Genomic DNA, 17,644 nt, shown 5'->3' on the forward strand with positions numbered 1-17,644 from the left:
CCAAAATTAATTTTTTCATTGCCTTTTAGGTAAAAGGATTGCCATATCAACTCACTGAAGAAGTAGCCTCACTATCTTTGTCTTTTAAACTGCATCAACAATGAAGTAATGATATCTGAGAACAAGTGAACACTTGCCAACTAACTGTCATCACACGTTCAAGTGATTGTATAAGCAGAAACAAGCTGCAGCAGACCCATGTGTCAGTTAGTATAGAGAGAATGCTTTTTTCAGGTACTGTTTATTTAGAAACAGTTTTAGCATAGCACATTTAAATTATATTTATGTCAAATGAAATAAAAATGAGTGAAGCCCCCAGATTCTTTGTTGGACCTGAAGATACAGAAATAAACGCTGGAAATTATCGACACTTCTTCCACCATGCAGATGAAGATGAGGAGGAGGAAGATGAGTCTGTAAGTGTTTGCTTGAAGACCAATAAGCTTTTTACTGATCATTGTGAAGGGGAATTGATATATTGTCTTAAACAGGGAAGACTTTTTTTTCCCCCACATTGAATTTTGTTGGAAATTTTTAAACTGAAAAAACGGACTGTGTTTCATTAGTAACACTATTGACTCTATAGTGCTTCAGGAAGACAGTTAGAGGTCACATTTCTAAGTTGTTTCATAATGACTATATTTTAGTATCTTTCAGTGATATGCCTAGTATAACACAGGGCTGGGGAGAAAAAGTGACAAGGAGAAAGAGTAATCAGGGCCATAAAGGAAAAGAGTTTTGGAAAAGGCAATGGCACCCCACTCCAATACTCTTGCCTGGAAAATCCCATGGACGGAGGAGCCAGGTTGGCTGTAGTCCATGGGGTCACTAAGAGTTGGACATGACTGAGCAACTTCACTTTCACTTTTCACATTGGAGAAGGAAATGGCAACCCACTCCAGTGTTCTTGCCTGGAGAATCCCAGGGACAGAGGAGCCTGTTGAGCTGCCATCTATGGGGTCTCACAGAGTCGGACATGACTGACGCAACTTAGCAGCAGCAGCAGCAGCAACACAAATGGTGCTTATTAACCTGAAGATACCCCTATTTATTAACTATTCAGAAGTCTAAACTGTGTAGCTAGGAGAAACTACCTCAAGTATCTATGGGAGTTTGTATGTGTATGTGTGTAAACCATACCAAATCTTTAATAAATATTTATTATGTTTATTTTGCTAAGGTTAGCTCAACATTTTTATTGCTCGTCATTTTTGTCCCTTTACACGTACAGAACTGATTTCAAATACAAACATATAAAATATGTTTTTCTTATATTGCCAATTGAAAAGAGAATTTCGTTTTGAAACAAAAATGTGTTGTACTTGATGTAAGTAGTAAAAATGTACTAAAAATAATTATTAGATGACTTCAAATATTGTCATAGTTATTTAATAACAGCTTTCACGGTGCAGTTATATATATTTGAAATGCAAAATCAGGCTGTCACCCATTTAGAATCTATCCCACCCCACATCTCACCCCTAGGAAAAAAGCGATGATTTTCAAACTTCCTATCAGCTAAAACGTCTTCATCTAGAGTGTAGAAGTCCAGTAACATAAAAGCAGAGCTTCCCTGACTGACTTAGACTGGAAAGTACTGTTGATTCTGCCTCTGCCACCCGTACCTCTTTGTTAGAGTTCTTCTGAGTGCGTTGAGAATAGCACTGATAAACCATGCCGCATCTTCTTCCATAGAAGGACTTTTATTTCTCCTATGTCTAGAACTGCACTTGTCTGTCTGCTCTTCTATCTTTTATGCTTCAGCAGTATCAGATTATTTCCCACATACTCCATCTTGTCCTGTGCCTCTTTACTATTTTAAGTACTCCTTGACCTCTATGAAATGTCTCTCCTTTTTGGATACCTTGTGAATGATTTTTTATTCTTTGAAACCTCAGATTTTGTGGTGGTCATTCTTTCCCCTCTCCTTGGCTCTTTTTCCCATGAGGAACTTGAATGTTTTCTCATCAGAACTACTTCTGTACTTTGACGTCTATACTTCTATTATCATTATGAACTGTATTACTGTGTTCCCTGTTAGATTCAAAGCGCTTGAAGACAGGGAGTTCCTATATATGTAACTCTTCAGTGTTTAACATAGTTCTTGGAAGACTGGTATTAATTAAATTGAGTTCACATTGGTGGTGCATAGTTGTTACTTCTGAGGAACTTGATTTGGTTCATTTGACCAATAGGTTGAAGAAATGATATGTTCTAGATTGTTCTGTTTTTAAGATGTCAAAGATGTTAGGTTGAATACTCTTCTTGTCTGGGGAAGTCTACATTAGGAACATCATAATGAACTGTGTCAAGGCTTTTGATCAGGAAAGAATTGAAGAACATAAGAGTGAATGATCAGAGAGTGAAAGCAGATCCTGGGGAGGTTAGGATTTACAGTCTTTGGTAACATCTAATCCAGTACCAGTTTTGAACTCTAAATTTCATGAGTGAGAGGAGGCAATAAACAAACAATGCTAAGCATGAAGAACAACGATTCAGGTGTTATCCAGTGTTACTTTTAGATTTATAATAAGAGAGTCTAGTGAAACACTTTTGAGCCCAGATTATAATGTCACATGAAATACAGAAGAGAGAAGACCTGAAACGGAAAAGTGGCCACTGCTTTATATTTGATAAGCCCAAAGTATCTGAATGCAAAGACCTTAGGATGAATCTTGAATAATTATAGAACCTCATAAGTTGTTTCTGTATTCTGCATTTTAAATTTCAGGCTGAATCATGGCATTTTGAGCTGTTGCAAGGGTACCAGAGATGAGCAACACTGTAAACTAGTTATGTTGAGTATGGAGATTGGGGTGTCAAGAGCATAGACACCTCTGTTTACCAGTGTGGCTTTCTCTGAAATTTCCTTTTAAGTTTTCATTGGTGATCAACATACATTCAAACTCAATCTACAAAAGTAGTTTAACACTGCATAGCTTTGTAATGAGAACATCTTATTTTAGGAAAGAGCGTTCTTTATCTCTCTCCCATTGTCCTTTTTATTTTAGGCCTTACTTGCTCTGTTTTGGTGTGAAGAGAGCAGATAAATGCCTGAGCCACTTAAAGAAGTATTTAAGTTTGAAAACTAAATGAAAATTGTAGTGGTGTTCTGAAACTCAAAAAAATTATTTCCAGACCTTTGTATAAACCTATTTTTTTGTAACAACAATATAATCTTGAAAAATGTCCGTTTGGTTAATTTGTCACTTCTATTGATTCATTGCATGCCTTATCTACTGCTGAGAGAGATTTAAGATAGCTGTACTTTGGAGATGTTATCAAGTCAACCTTCTTTTTGTTTTCTTTTTGTTTTAGCCTCCGGAAAGGCAGATTGTGGTTGGAATATGTTCCATGGCAAAGAAATCCAAATCCAAACCAATGAAGGAAATTCTTGAACGGATCTCCTTATTTAAATATATCACAGTAGTAGTATTTGAAGAGGATGTTATTTTGAATGAACCAGTGGAAAACTGGCCTTTGTGTGATTGTCTTATTTCTTTTCATTCTAAAGGTATTAAAAAAACAGGGAGGGAAACCTCTCTGACTATAAAACTAATAGATAAAATGGAAAAATAAAATAAAACTCACCTAGTCTCACAGATAAATGATACTAACATTTTGATATATTTCCAGTCTTTTTCTGTGTTTATTTTTAAAAAACATTTAATGTTATAATGTATTTGTAATTTTATATTTAATTTTAACCTAATTACATCAAGCAGTTTTCTCCATTATCTCATTCGTCAAAAAAGCTAGTTTTTAATGGTATGATCATATATCATCCTGTGGATGTAATATATTATGCTTAACCAATATCCTAAAAGTAAGATGGTTTCCAGTTTTTACTATTAAAAATAGAGTTGTGATGAACTTTTGAATGTATATCTTTGTTTGCAACTCTTAAGTTTCTTAATAATTACTGATTTTTGAGTATTATAAACCAGTATGTTTTACCATACAGAAAATGATCTATCATTCCTCCTATACTTATTCATACTTTATTTCTTAAGAACATAATATTTGAATTTTTGTTTGCTGTTTTTTATAAATCACACTGAAATATCAATTAAGCTTAAGTATTACTTCATAGTTTGGGCTTCCCTGGTGGCTCTGATGGTAAATAATCTGCCTACAATGCCAGAGACCCGGGTTTGATCCCTGGGTTGGGAAGATCCCCTGGAGAAGGGAATGGTGACCCACTCTAGTACTCTGGCCTGGAGAATCCCATGGACAGAGGAGCCTAGTGGGCTACAGTCTGAGGTCGCAGAGTCAGACAAAGTGCACTAATCAAAAGTTATTGTGTATATCTGAAAATTTATAACCAAAGAATCTGAGTTTTCACTTAGAACTCTAAAATATATGCACTCATATAATAAATGTATTCACAGTAAATCATTTCTGTTACCAAAGTGAGCTCCAGTTGTGTTAAAGTTTCACTGTAGGTAGGTGTTTAAAAAGCATTGCCTTTAGCAGTAAGGGGATGCAGCAGGTTAAGACTGTATTCCCGTAGAGGAGATACGTATCGATTTTCATTATTTCACGTAGAAGCCAAAGCCCTGGTCTTCTTTACACACTGAAGATACTCATTTCAGAGAATCTTAAAAGTTTGCTTAACCTGGAGGGTAAGGTGTTCTTTCCTTACTATCACATGGTTCTTTATATTTATTAAGTGAAAGTTAGTTATTTGCTTATAAAATCTAGCTACTACCTAAGGTCGTATACCGTATGCTGTCTCTTTAACAGCAGCAAAAGCAGGGTAATGACTATATAAGGTTTTCTTATTTCCTGAATTCTGTTAGAAGGCTTCAAACCATAGACATTGTGATATCTTTACAGTAAGTGATGAATTCTTAGTCATAAAACTGGAAGGGTCTGTGATTTGTGGCCAAGTGATTCTTGGTATAGAGTATTTAAATGTTAATTTAGAAATAAAATTTTTTTAAACCATAGTTTTTTTTTTTAACTTCAGGTTTAACACTTTCTCTCTTAACTATTCTGATAATGCTACAAAATAGTATCTTCACAGATACAGTGTAGCATACTATAGTTAAATATTATGTGTGCCTGCTGTTACCCTTTTCCTTAGAAAAGATATGTATTAAAATATTGTTACTTAGGGAATAATAAGTTAACATTTATTGAATAGTTATTATGCCAGATACTGTAATAAATGTTTCATATGGACTATTTTATTTGATTTCCCAAAAACCTTTCTAGGTAAGACTGTTAAAATATTCTTTTACAGCTGGGAATTGGAGACTTAGAGATGTGAAATAAACTTGCCCAAGGTCACACAGCTAATGAAAGATAGAGTTAGGACCTAGTTTATGCTTTTAACTTCTCTTGTATCCTACCATTCTTAATCATACATGTTGATGAATAAAATTGGAGTCTTTTAGTGTCAATACAGAAAATGAAGTATAACCATTAAAATAGTTTAGATTTTAAAAAATCTCTTATTATAAATCTGCTTTTTGATTTGTTTTTCATTGTAATTAGTAATTTTATCAAAGTCTAGAAATTTTAAGAACGTAATTTCTGTTGTGTGAACATTGACCTAGTATCAATAACAGCAAGCATGTTCTGCTCATATATTTTATATTTGGAGGATGTCTGTTGAATATAAATTTTTATATTAAATTATTATTTTAATTAATTTATTTTAATTTTAATATAAATTAAATTTTTTCTTTTGCTGTTTTTAAAGATGCCTCAGTTTCTTTGAATCATCAGCTAATTTGTGTGTATAGCATCAAAATATCTTAAGTGACGAGTCACATAAACTTTTTCAAAAAGACCACCAGATGACTGTAATACAATTGTGTTATTTATGTATAGATTTCTGTTTATGTATGAGGTAGTCTTACCTTCTATCAGCTGACTTTGAAGCGTCAACTAAACATATCAGTACTCTAAATGGAGTTATATAACCACTGACTTGCTGTGCCTTACCAATCAAATTAAGAAAAAATAAGATTTATTTAGTAGTACAAGATAAATCAAGTTTTATGTGTTTATTATTCTACGTCTTATAAAAAACAGCTATATGCATAATGAAATTAGCCTTTTATGGGATGTGGCATAAAGTAAAGTTGATTAAGTTAGAGATGTCAACTTACCTTGAGATTGTACAGAGTATGTTAATAATATGTATTCTTAGGATTTCCACTGGACAAAGCAGTTGCCTATGCCAAACTCAGGAATCCATTTGTAATCAATGACTTGAATATGCAGTATCTCATACAAGATAGGTGAGTGGTTAAGTTGGCTGAAGTAAGGGAGGAAAATCAACATTTATTTAGTATCTACCTAAGCTGGCATGGTACCAATATATATAAATTTGTGGTATTCTTGAAATAATACTTAGTAATAAATATTTGTGTCCAGTTTTATAGATGAAGAAACTATGGTAAAGTGGAACCATTTTGAGAAATATGTTACTATATATCTTAGAAATTCATTTAACACATCAAAAGCATAGATATCTAAGAGAAATTGTAAAATACAAATGCATATATTGCATTTAATTGATGCTATTAATGGCTACCCTTATAATTTCACTAGCGTTCTATTTTATTCTGTGTTAGCATTACAGTAAGAGGTTATATATAAGAAAATGCTATATAAAGTATAAGGTCTTATAGTTTTTATTTTTCTATTTATTTTTTTCCTTTCTTAGTAATGTTATTAATATCTGACATAACATTTTTCCGAGGTTTTCATATTAATAGATGTCTGTATATTACAAATGTAAATATATGTGGAGTGCATATGTGTGTGTGCGTGTGTGTGTGTGTGTGTGTCTTTGTCTGCATTCATTTTGAGAAATTTAGAAAATAAAATGAAGAAAGGCATTTAATTTAACCCTGCCACTGCATCTACCATAGTTTTTCATATAGAAAGCAATACATATATGCACTTACATTTTACAGAATTAGGATCGATATTCTCTTTAAAGACCATAAACATTTTTCCGTGTCATTAAATATTCTTTGAATATAAGATTTTTAATACTTCAGTTGATATTTTGTCTGTGATATAGCAACTTAATTAGCCATTTCTCTTTTATACATTTACATTCCCACTTTTGAAAATTAATATTTTAATATGCCACAGAAAGTTTTGTACATACACTTTTATTCTGATATTACTGAATATTTCCTTAGAATACATTTCTTCAGTATTTTAAATGACATTTGTTTACTTATAAAGAAAGACTATATACATGACTTTTTTAGTGATAGAAAAGTAGTAATATACTTTATAAATAGTACAGTAATATACTTATCATGAAACATTAGCAAAACAATAAGGGTATTCTCTTTTTTCTTCAGGAGAGAAGTGTATAGTATTCTTCAAGCTGAAGGTATTTTGCTTCCTCGTTATGCAATTTTGAACCGTGACCCAAATAATCCCAAAGGTAAGAGTAAGAGATTTCAAACAAGCTCTCTTTTAAAAGTCTCAACACAGACTTCTGAGCCACTCTCCTCTATAATTAAATAGAATTTAAACAACTTATGCATTCTATTCAATTTTTTTTAAATGATCCAAATAGGCAATTAAATTTCAATTAAAATGGGATATTATGAGCTAGAAGGCTAACTATAACTAGGAGGTGTATATCATATATTTATTGGGTCCATATTTGATATATCTGAGAATCATAAGGAAGAATTTTTACATACTTAATAAATTTGTATTGATTGAAGTGAGTGAGTCTATAACATAACTTCATGCTGCTGCTGCTGCTGCTGCTAAGTCGCTTCAGTCGTGTCCAACTCTGTGCGACCCCCGTAAATGGCAGCCCACCAGGCTCCCCCGTCCCTGGGATTCTCCATGCAAGAACACTGGAGTGGGTTGCCATTGCCTTCTCCAATGCATGAAAGTGAAAAGTGAAAGTCAAGTCGCTCAGTCGTGTCCAACTCTTAGCGACCCCATGGACTGCAGCCAACCAGGCTCCTCCATCCATGGGATTTTCCAGGCAAGAGTACTGGAGTGGGGCGCCATTGCCTTCTCCAACTTCATGCTAGTATGCCACAACTATACTTCTGATGAGTAAGAATTTTGAAATATTAATATTTTAAAGCACCTTTTGCTTCATTTTCCTGCTTATTTACAGCATAGCATGTAAGTTACACATAGTGTAAAAGGGCAAGGTAAATGCTTATTTGTTTTAATATTGAATGTTCTGATAACAGTGTTTTGGGGAATTTTAGTGACCATGTTATACATTAGAGCAACTTTGATTAAAACCCAGATACCAACATTATAGCAGGTCCATTAGATTTTTGAAGAATATAGTTCCTTATGTCATCATAGATAATAAATACTGGTATACGTTTGCATAAATATTTTTAATTAAAATCATATCAAGGACTTCTCTGGTAGTCCATTGGTAAATAATCCCCCTGCCAACGCAGGAGACAAGGGCTTGATTCCCCAAGGTTCCACGTGCCACAGAGCGACTAAGCCTGTGTGCCGCAACTCCTGAGCCCAGAGACTGCAGCTGCCGAAGCCCACACACCCAGAGCCGTGCTCCGGCACAGGAGAAGCCAGCTGAGAGAGGAGGCCTGTGTGTGGCACTGAAGACCCAGCACAGCCACACACACACACACAAATCAGTGCATCATCCACAGTTAGGTTTCTCTGTAACCTCTGTTCTAGTGAACAAGTCCTCAATAATAATATTGTGGTTATATTATATCTAGGTACTGAGTAGTATGTAACTTTTTTCTTGCTATTATGTTTGGTTTATAGAATGCAATCTGATTGAAGGGGAAGATCATGTAGAAGTAAACGGGGAAGTTTTCCAGAAGCCATTTGTAGAAAAGCCAGTCAGTGCAGAAGATCACAATGTTTACATTTATTATCCAACCTCTGCTGGTGGTGGAAGTCAAAGACTTTTTCGAAAGGTAAACCTTTGTTAGCCTAGTGACTACTGTTCTTTATACATTGTTGCATAAATTTTACTAAAAGTAATCAAGTATTTAGTAAAACTATGTTTAAGAATGTATCATTGAGAGATAGATTAATAAACTTGATGTCATCATTTGTTAGAGAAACAAGGCATCATTCTAGTTATTAAATTTACATACAGAATACCAAGAAAGTTATTAGATCTTCTTTTTACCTTCCATTTATGAATCTATCATATGAGAATTTCAGGTAAAGATCAAAATTTTTTTAGAAAAATGGCCTACAAATGAATAGTTCCTAGAAAAAATAATACCAGTGGTCTTTTAAATACATGAAAGTATGCTCAAAATTGCACCCATAATAAAAAAAAGTAAATCAAGTCTAAAAGATAATGACATTAAATTACTTTCTGAATCAGCAAGATCAAAAAGATTGACGTAGTTGGGAAATGAGCATAAGCCCAGATGTTGTTAAATCACAATATTTCTTCTAAAATATCACTTAGCAGTATGTCAGTATTAAAAGTGCACATGTACTCATAAGCAGTCATGGAAATGCAAAGCAGGAACACACCGAGGTATGTGTTCTCTGTCCATTAGGATGGCAAATATTAAGTCTGACAATACTGAGTTGTAGATAATTACAGATAAGTGGGAGCACCTACTCATTGCTGGAGAGACTCTAATTAAATCAAAATGGTTTTTAAAAGGTTTTGGCATTATTTTGTAAGTTGAATGTGAGCATATTCTATCACTAGCGGTTTCACTTTGAGTATATGCCATAGGATACTCCTGCACATACTTGTCACAGGAATATTTAAAAGAACATTTGAAGCAACATTGCTTTACTAGCTAAATCTTAGAAAACAGCCTAGATATATATTATAGGCAAATGAATGAATTACTGAATACTTATACAGAGGAAAATTCTATAGTAATGAGAAAGCAGAGTTCACCTTCAGCAATATGGTTGAATCTTAGAAACACTGTTCTAAGTGTTCATTCTATTTTTATGCTATTTAAGTTATAGCAGGAAATAATGTAGTGTCAACTACATAATGTGTTGTTAAATATTTGTAGACTAAAAAAATTTTTTAGAATATCAATGATATAAATAAATGGTAAAAGAGAATATTTTATAAAGAGAATAATTTGGTTTTTACATTGATAGACTTCTTTTATTTTCAGATTGGCAGTAGAAGTAGTGTTTATTCCCCAGAAAGCAATGTACGAAAAACAGGCTCATATATATATGAAGAGTTTATGCCTACAGATGGTACTGATGTTAAGGTAGGATTGATTAAAGTGTATTTTAAGTTTGTATTTTGAGTTTACCAATGATATCAGAAAAAGAGTTTACAGTAGCTGCTGTTGTTGTTGCTGTTGTATAGTTGCTAAGTCGTGTCCGGGTCTTTTGCAACTCCATGGACTGTAGCCTGCCAGGCATTTCTGTCAGGGGAATTTTCCAGGGAAGAACACTGGAGTGGGTTGCCATTTCCTTCTCCAGGGGATATTCCTGACCCAGGGATTGAACACAGGTCTTCTGCATGGCAGGCAGACACTTTACCGCTGAGCCATATGGGAAGTCCATTTAGTTAGCTATCTCTGACCTCTATTTTGTTTCTCTTTCTTTATAACTAGAGATTCTTAATCTATTTACATAATGAATGTCTTTGGCAATCTAAGCATATGGATGCTTTTTATAGAATAATATTCCTCAGTGCTTAAAATAAACCACACAGGATTACAGTGGAGACAAATCTTATTGAAATAAAGTTAATCAAAATATTTAAAAATCCAAAATATAGTGGGTTAGAGTCTAATAACCACCACAGTTTCTAAGCATCAATCAGTGTAAAAAATATTTAGATAGCTTTGACAACTGTAATTGATTACAAAAAAATAGGTGTGATTTCTGTTGGTGACAAGTAAGGTCTTAATTGCTTCACCTTTAGCCACTCTGTGTGTAACTTGTCGTTCAGTCACTAAGTTGTGTCCAACTCTTAGCGACACTATGGACTGCAGCACACCAGGCTCCTCTGTCCTTTACTGTTTCCTGGAATTTGCTCAAATTCATGTCCGTTGAGTTGGTGATGCTGTGTAACCATCTCATATTCTGCTGCCCCCTTCTACATTTACCTGTCTTTCCTAACATCAGGATGTTTTCTAATGAGTCAGTTCTTTGCAGCAGGTGGCCAAAGTATTGGTGTTTCAGCTTCAGCATCAGTCCTCAAATGAATATGCAGGACTGATTTCATTTAGGATGGACTGGTTGGATCTCCTTGCTGTCCAAGGACTTTCAGTTCTTCAGCGTGCAGCCTCCTTTATGATCCAACTGTCACATCCGTACATGGCCCCTGGAAAAACCATAGCTTTGGCTACGTGGACCCTTGTCGGCAAATTGATGTCTCTGCTCTTATTACACTGTCTAAGTTTGTCATAGCTTTCTTTGCAAGGAGCAAGCATCTTTAATTTCATGGCTGCAGTCACTGTCCACAGTGATTTTGGAGCCCAAGAAAATAAAGTCTGTCTCTGTTTCCACGTTTTTCCCCTTCTATTTGCCACAAAGTGATGGGATTGGATGCCATGATTTTAGTTTTTTTAATGTTGAGTTTTTAGCCAGCTGTTTCACTCTTCCTCTTTCACTTTCATCAAGAGGCTCTTTAGTTCTTCTTCACTTTCTGCTATTAGAGTGGTATTATCTGCTTATCTGAGGTTGTTGAAATTTCTCTCAGCAATCTTGATTCCAGCTTGTGATTCATCCAGCCCAGCATTCTGAATGATGTACTCTGCATATAAGTTAAATAAGCAGGGTAACAATACTTTCTGAGTGTTACCTTGCTAGCATGTGGACTTCCCTGATGGCTCAGTTGGTAAAGAATACGCCTACAATGAAGGAGACCAGATTCAACTCCTAAGTCAGGAGGATCCACTGGAGAAGGGCTAGGCTACCCATTCCAGTTTTCTTAGGCTTCCCTTGTGGCTCAGCTGGTAAAGAATCCGCCTATAAAGTGGGGGGTGACCTAGATTCATTCCCTGGGTTGGGAAGGTCCCCTGGAGAAGGGAAAGGCTACCCACTCCGGTATTCTGGCCTGGAGAATTCCATGGACTGAATAGTCCCTGGGGTCTCAAAGAGTCAGACACGACTCAGCAACTTTCACTTTCACTTTGCTCACATGTGAAATGAGTGCAGGTGTATGATAGTTTGGACATTGTTTGGCATTGCCCTTCTTTGGGATTGGAATGAAAACTGACATTTTTCAGTCCTGTGGCCACTGCTGAGTGTTCCAAATTTGCTGACATACTGAGTGTAGCACTTTAACAGCATCATCTTTTAGGATTTTAAATAGCTCTGCTGGAATTCCATCTCCTCCACTAGCTTTGTTCGTAATAATGTTTCCAAAGGCCCACTTGACTTCACACTGCAGGATGTCAGGCTCTAGGTGAGTGACCACACCATCATGGTTATCCGGGTCATTAAGACCTTTTTTGTATTGTTGTTCTGTGTATTCCTGCCTCTTCTTAATCTCTTCTTCTGTTAGGTTCTTAGGCTTTTTGTCCTCTTCTGTTTCCATCCTTACATGAAATGTTCCCTTAAAGTCTCTATTTTATTTGAGACATCTCCAGTCTTTCCCATTCTGTTGTTTCCCTCTGTTTCTTTGCATTGTTCATTTAAGAAGACCTTCTTATCCTTCCTTGGTATTCTGTGGAACTCTGCATTTAGTTGAATGTATCTTTCCCTTTTTCCCTTGCCTTTTGCTTCTCTGAGTCTAATAGAGAGTTCTTTCTTAGGTGTAAACTGAATCATGAGCCTCCTCTTAAAAATTCTCTTGTGGATCCTCATTGACCACAAGGTAATAATCAGACTTTTAAGGCTGGCATGCAAGGTACTTCATGGCCTGCCCTCTGTACTACAAACATTATTTCTTACAGTAGAAACCATAGCAAATAACGTACTCTCACCTGAATATGTCATGCTGTTTCGTTCATCTGCCCTTTGCGTTTATTAGCTTTGCTTAGAGTGCCTTTCCCTCTCTTATCTGCATTTGAATTCTCACTGCCCTTATAAATTTTCCTTCCACGCTTAGATCTTTATTTTGGTGGTTACTTTCTTCTGTAATTTTTTAGGCATTTATACCTTTTGTTAAACTAAAACAGTTTGAGAAGGATCACAGCATTATGCATTCTAGTATTCCCTTATAATGTTCAGTATAATTATTTTTTAGAGAGAACCTCATTTTACCAGTTTTGCTGTATTACTTATAACCTCTTCCAATGTTGAGAATTTTCACACGTAAAATAAACCGATGTATCAAAAAAATACCTCCTGGAAACAGAGGTTTTTTTTTTTTATTTGTTGCCTGCCGTTGTATATTTACATATATATATCTTTTTAAAGTAATGTATATATTTTAACATTTCTGAAAGGTTTATACAGTGGGTCCAGATTATGCCCATGCTGAAGCTCGAAAATCTCCTGCACTTGATGGCAAGGTGGAACGAGATAGTGAAGGAAAAGAAGTAAGATACCCTGTTATTCTCAATGCACGAGAGAAATTAATTGCTTGGAAAGTCTGCCTTGCTTTTAAGGTAAGATGTTATGCAGGCCATGTAGACTCTTGTAAAAATTTGAATTTTCTTTTTTGAGTGAAAGAGATATTGTTTGGGCTTATAATAGGAAAGAAAAGTAGAGAAAATGAAGTGGTATATCTGAATAGTTTTTTTTGAACTTTACAAAGGATTCTTGCAGTGCCATTAATAAGAATATATGATAAATGAAGGCCTTTCCTTCTTATTCTTTCTTCATTATATAGAAGGAAACTGACAGTTTATTCAGAAACTACAATTAGAGAAGAAAACAACTGAAATGGTAGAGTTATAGGAGTATTTTTTCAATATACTCCTATAACAAAACTGGTTGTAAGTATTTAATCATAGAATTGATACGATTTGTTTTTCTTTGAAGGAAGTCTTCCACCTTTCACAGTTGATCATTTGGCCTGTTAAATATAGTAAAATATGTTCATGAAAACTACTAGTACACTTAAAAAACTTTTTACTTAGATATTTGACTTGATCTCTCAATCTGTATTATTAGGGTTTGATATACTGTGCAGTAAAGATTAAAACAGAAGTAGTACAACTTGCATCTCATAGAGGATAAACTTTACCTTGTTGAAGCCTTGTCTTGGATATGTAACTTAAAACTAGTGTATATTGTTAGTTTTTAAATAATAAATTCTTTGTGTCTTAATAATTTGAAGTCTCTCATGGAAGGAATCTTAACCTAAAGTATGTTTTAATAGCTTTATATTAATTGGGTTTTATATTAACTGTTTTAACTTTGTAATGGCCAGGATTCCAAAAGCCATGACTTAAAATCATTTTATACTAATACATGATGGTTTGAACGTAAAACCTAGAAGATCAGAAAATTCCTAGAACCTAAGCAGGACATTTATACCTTTTTAACTATTATCTCCCAAATAAAGTAAATTTGTTTCAGGGGCTCACAAGTGTGTAGTTGTCAGAATTTAAAAGATTCATAAGAATAATTGGACATTTCTTCTGGGCTGTGTCTTCAAAGCTTTCTCCTCTTTTTTTTCTTTTTGGTGTTCTTTTTTTTTCAATTCAAAAAGTTAGAATTTCTGCTAGCATAAAATTTATCAAAGTTTTTAAAATTTTTTTACTTTTGTAAACTTTACTTTTACTTTTGTAAACTAAACTTTACTTTTTTACTTTTGTAAATTTTAATTAAACATTAATTGAAAAGCTTCTTGAGTTCTTGGCCTCTCTAGTCTCTTACGCATTATTGTTCTATATTTACTTCATAGAAGAATTTAAATAATCATGTGGTGTGTGCTGTATATTTTAGAGTATTCAAATTACAAATAAGTAGCTTCCTTGTTTTTTACTTATTTTGAAGTAAAGGGCACTTATAAAATTTGTATTCTAATAAGACTGGAAAACTCAGTCTTAATTAAATGGAATTTTAAAGTGTATAATTTATTTTAAATAGCAAACAGTTTGTGGCTTTGATTTGCTACGGGCCAATGGACAGTCCTATGTCTGTGATGTCAATGGCTTCAGTTTTGTGAAAAATTCCATGAAGTATTATGATGATTGTGCAAAAATACTTGGGTAAGATTTTTTTTCTTTATATTTTTTCCTCTTTACTTTTCTTATAGTTAGTGCATACTCGTTATTCAGAAACCAAATAATTGTAAACATCAAATGATCAGGGCTTTATAAGCACTCTAGAGTAAAAAATCAGTGTTCATAAAATGACATCCCCAAATCCTGAATTACACTTTGGGTTATGTAAGACAAATTAATTTATGAACAGTGTAAACTTTTAAAGGTATTTAACCTCATAAATTTAGAAGTGCTGTATAGCAGTGATTTACACAGTGATGGTTGATCATTCATCAAAATGGCTGATTTATTAGATTACCTTGTTTCTCAAGTTTTTGTTAGGTAATTATAGTATTTAATGGTACAGAATTAACATTCATGAAATAACTAACAAGAATAAAATAGAAATAATTGGAATTTAGAGATCTTGAATGATTCAACTTTCTACAAGCATATGTTACTCGAAATAATCTCATGAGATTATCAAGTGAACATAAAAAAATTATTGTGTACAGAAATGCCATTTTTGTATTCTTTGACTTATTTGCATACATCCTGATTTAGAAGACTTGAAAGACAGTTTTTAACATTATTTATTTATTTTATTTTGGGCCTTGCTGGCTCTTCACTGCCATGTGCAGGCTTTCTCTAGTTAGGGAGGGAGGGGCTTCTCTTTGTGGCTCTGCGCAGGGTTTTCACTGGTGGCTTCCCTTGCTGCAGAGCAGAGACTCTAGGCACACAGGCTCAGTAGTTGTGGCACACAGGCTTAGCTGTGCCTGGGGGGAGGTCCACCAGACCAGGGATCAAATCCACATCAGGGAAGTCCTGACAAAGACTGTTTTTAACCATTTCAGAGTATATACGACAAAATACTTATGTCAAAGCCATAAAAAACTTACACTGTAAAATTTATTTTAATCATTGGAGTCAGAATTATAGTATATTTCAAAGGTTTGTGAACTTACCCTTAAAGTAAAATTTAGCGGGGCTCAGTTAAATTTTAGCATGAATAAATGCTAAATTTAAAACAAAAGATGTCCTGTAATTACGTAAAATTTTGTTAACCTTTTTAGCAAACTGTAATAGAAATCTGTTAAAAATGAACAGTGGTATTTAAAATAGCTTTATAGGTGATCAATAAAAGCTGGTAAGAAATACTCAGTGTCCACAGAGATAATCTTGGATTTTAGAATCTATGGAAGTGAACAGGCAGCTCTAGTGACATGAGAGTGAAAGTCACTCGGTTGCAACCCCATAGACTAGCCCACCAGGCTCCTCTGTCCATGGAACTCTCCAGGCCAGGATACTGGAGTGGGTAGCTGTTTCCTTCTGCAGGGGGTCTTCCCAACCCAGGGATCAAACCCAGGTCTCCTGCACTGAAAGTGAATTGTTTACCATCTGAGCCACCAGGGAACTTACTTGCATCCAATGTGATTTATATTTTTAAAAAGTAAATAAGTAAATTCCAAATTCATGATATCCCATTACTATATTCTATATACCAGTTTAGCACTGCTGATCTAATTTTTTTTGATCAGGATTGATTTTTTTCTTAGTTTACTTTTTATGTACTGTATTCACATAATTACTAGATAGTTTGACTTTAACTTTTATGATTTTCTTTTGTCATTAACACCCAGGTTTGTGTTAAAATGAACTAGTTTAAGTTTTCTTTTTTTGTCTTGAAGGAACATTGTAATGCGAGAGCTTGCTCCACAATTTCATATCCCCTGGTCAATACCCTTAGAAGCTGAAGATATCCCAATTGTACCAACTACATCTGGAACTATGTAAGTTTGAATATTTTCATTTAGAAATTCCTTGTGTTTCCCTGTTGGTCTGTGCTATCACAGTAAAGATTACATATCTGAATAATATTAAATACTTTACTTTGTATATTTTCATATGATTCACTTTCCAGATGGAAAAATAGATTATAAGCTTTTACATGGACTATTTAGAATGAAGGAATTTCCCAGGTGATTCAGTGTAAAGAATCCTCCTGCCAACACAAGGAGATACAGGATCCCTTGAGTCAGATATTCCCTAGAGGAGGAAATGGCAACCCACTCCAGTATTTTTGCCTGGAGAATCCCAGTGCCGGTCCATAGATTCACGAAGAATTGCACTCAGCCGAGGAACTGAGCACTCACACACGCATTTAGACTAAAGATCTTTTCTGTTGTTAAAATCCCGAAAAATTTTTGGATAATTATGGAACTGTTGAATTAAGCCATAAGAATAAAGGAGGTGCCAGCAGATATATTACTTAAAGGTTCATGGTCAGTGGTTTACAGTTCTGGTGTTCTTAGCATGTAAAGGAAAAATACACAGTTATATCATGAAGTAAATTAATTAGACCAGTATTGCCAAAGTGTTTTATAAAATTTCTAGTGAAATTTACTACCTGAAATTCACTTGTTAGTCATGTGAGCTAGGAGCTTTATGTTAGCATGTTAAATATTCTGAGGATTCCTGATTGGGGCAGAAGAGAGGACAAAAATACTTAATTTTGTTTTTAAACCAGTATTTCCAAACTTATTTAATACAAAGTATATTTTTGGGTAACTTACTCTAGAGAGTTGTGTTCT

At 34.3% G+C, this 17,644-nt stretch overlaps 1 protein-coding gene across 11 annotated transcripts in view; it reads left to right on the forward strand.

Moving 5' to 3' along the window:
- The first annotated feature begins 223 nt into the window (after positions 1 to 223).
- PPIP5K2 (diphosphoinositol pentakisphosphate kinase 2) overlaps positions 224 to 17,644 on the forward strand; it is a 75,359-nt gene continuing 57,938 nt past the window's right edge. For all 11 annotated transcript variants that reach the window (XM_068979984.1, XM_068979988.1, XM_068979985.1 and 8 more), the window contains exons 1-9: positions 224 to 416; positions 3,319 to 3,514; positions 6,164 to 6,254; positions 7,338 to 7,423; positions 8,761 to 8,915; positions 10,107 to 10,208; positions 13,347 to 13,508; positions 14,938 to 15,059; positions 16,742 to 16,843. In XM_068979984.1, coding sequence (XP_068836085.1) covers positions 285 to 416; positions 3,319 to 3,514; positions 6,164 to 6,254; positions 7,338 to 7,423; positions 8,761 to 8,915; positions 10,107 to 10,208; positions 13,347 to 13,508; positions 14,938 to 15,059; positions 16,742 to 16,843 — 1,148 coding nt within the window. In that variant the 5' untranslated portion in view covers positions 224 to 284. The remainder of the gene's footprint in view (positions 417 to 3,318; positions 3,515 to 6,163; positions 6,255 to 7,337; positions 7,424 to 8,760; positions 8,916 to 10,106; positions 10,209 to 13,346; positions 13,509 to 14,937; positions 15,060 to 16,741; positions 16,844 to 17,644) is intronic.

The sequence above is a fragment of the Capricornis sumatraensis genome, chromosome 9 (assembly GCF_032405125.1).
Source record: "Capricornis sumatraensis isolate serow.1 chromosome 9, serow.2, whole genome shotgun sequence".
In the NCBI taxonomy this organism is placed as follows: Eukaryota; Metazoa; Chordata; class Mammalia; order Artiodactyla; family Bovidae; genus Capricornis; species Capricornis sumatraensis.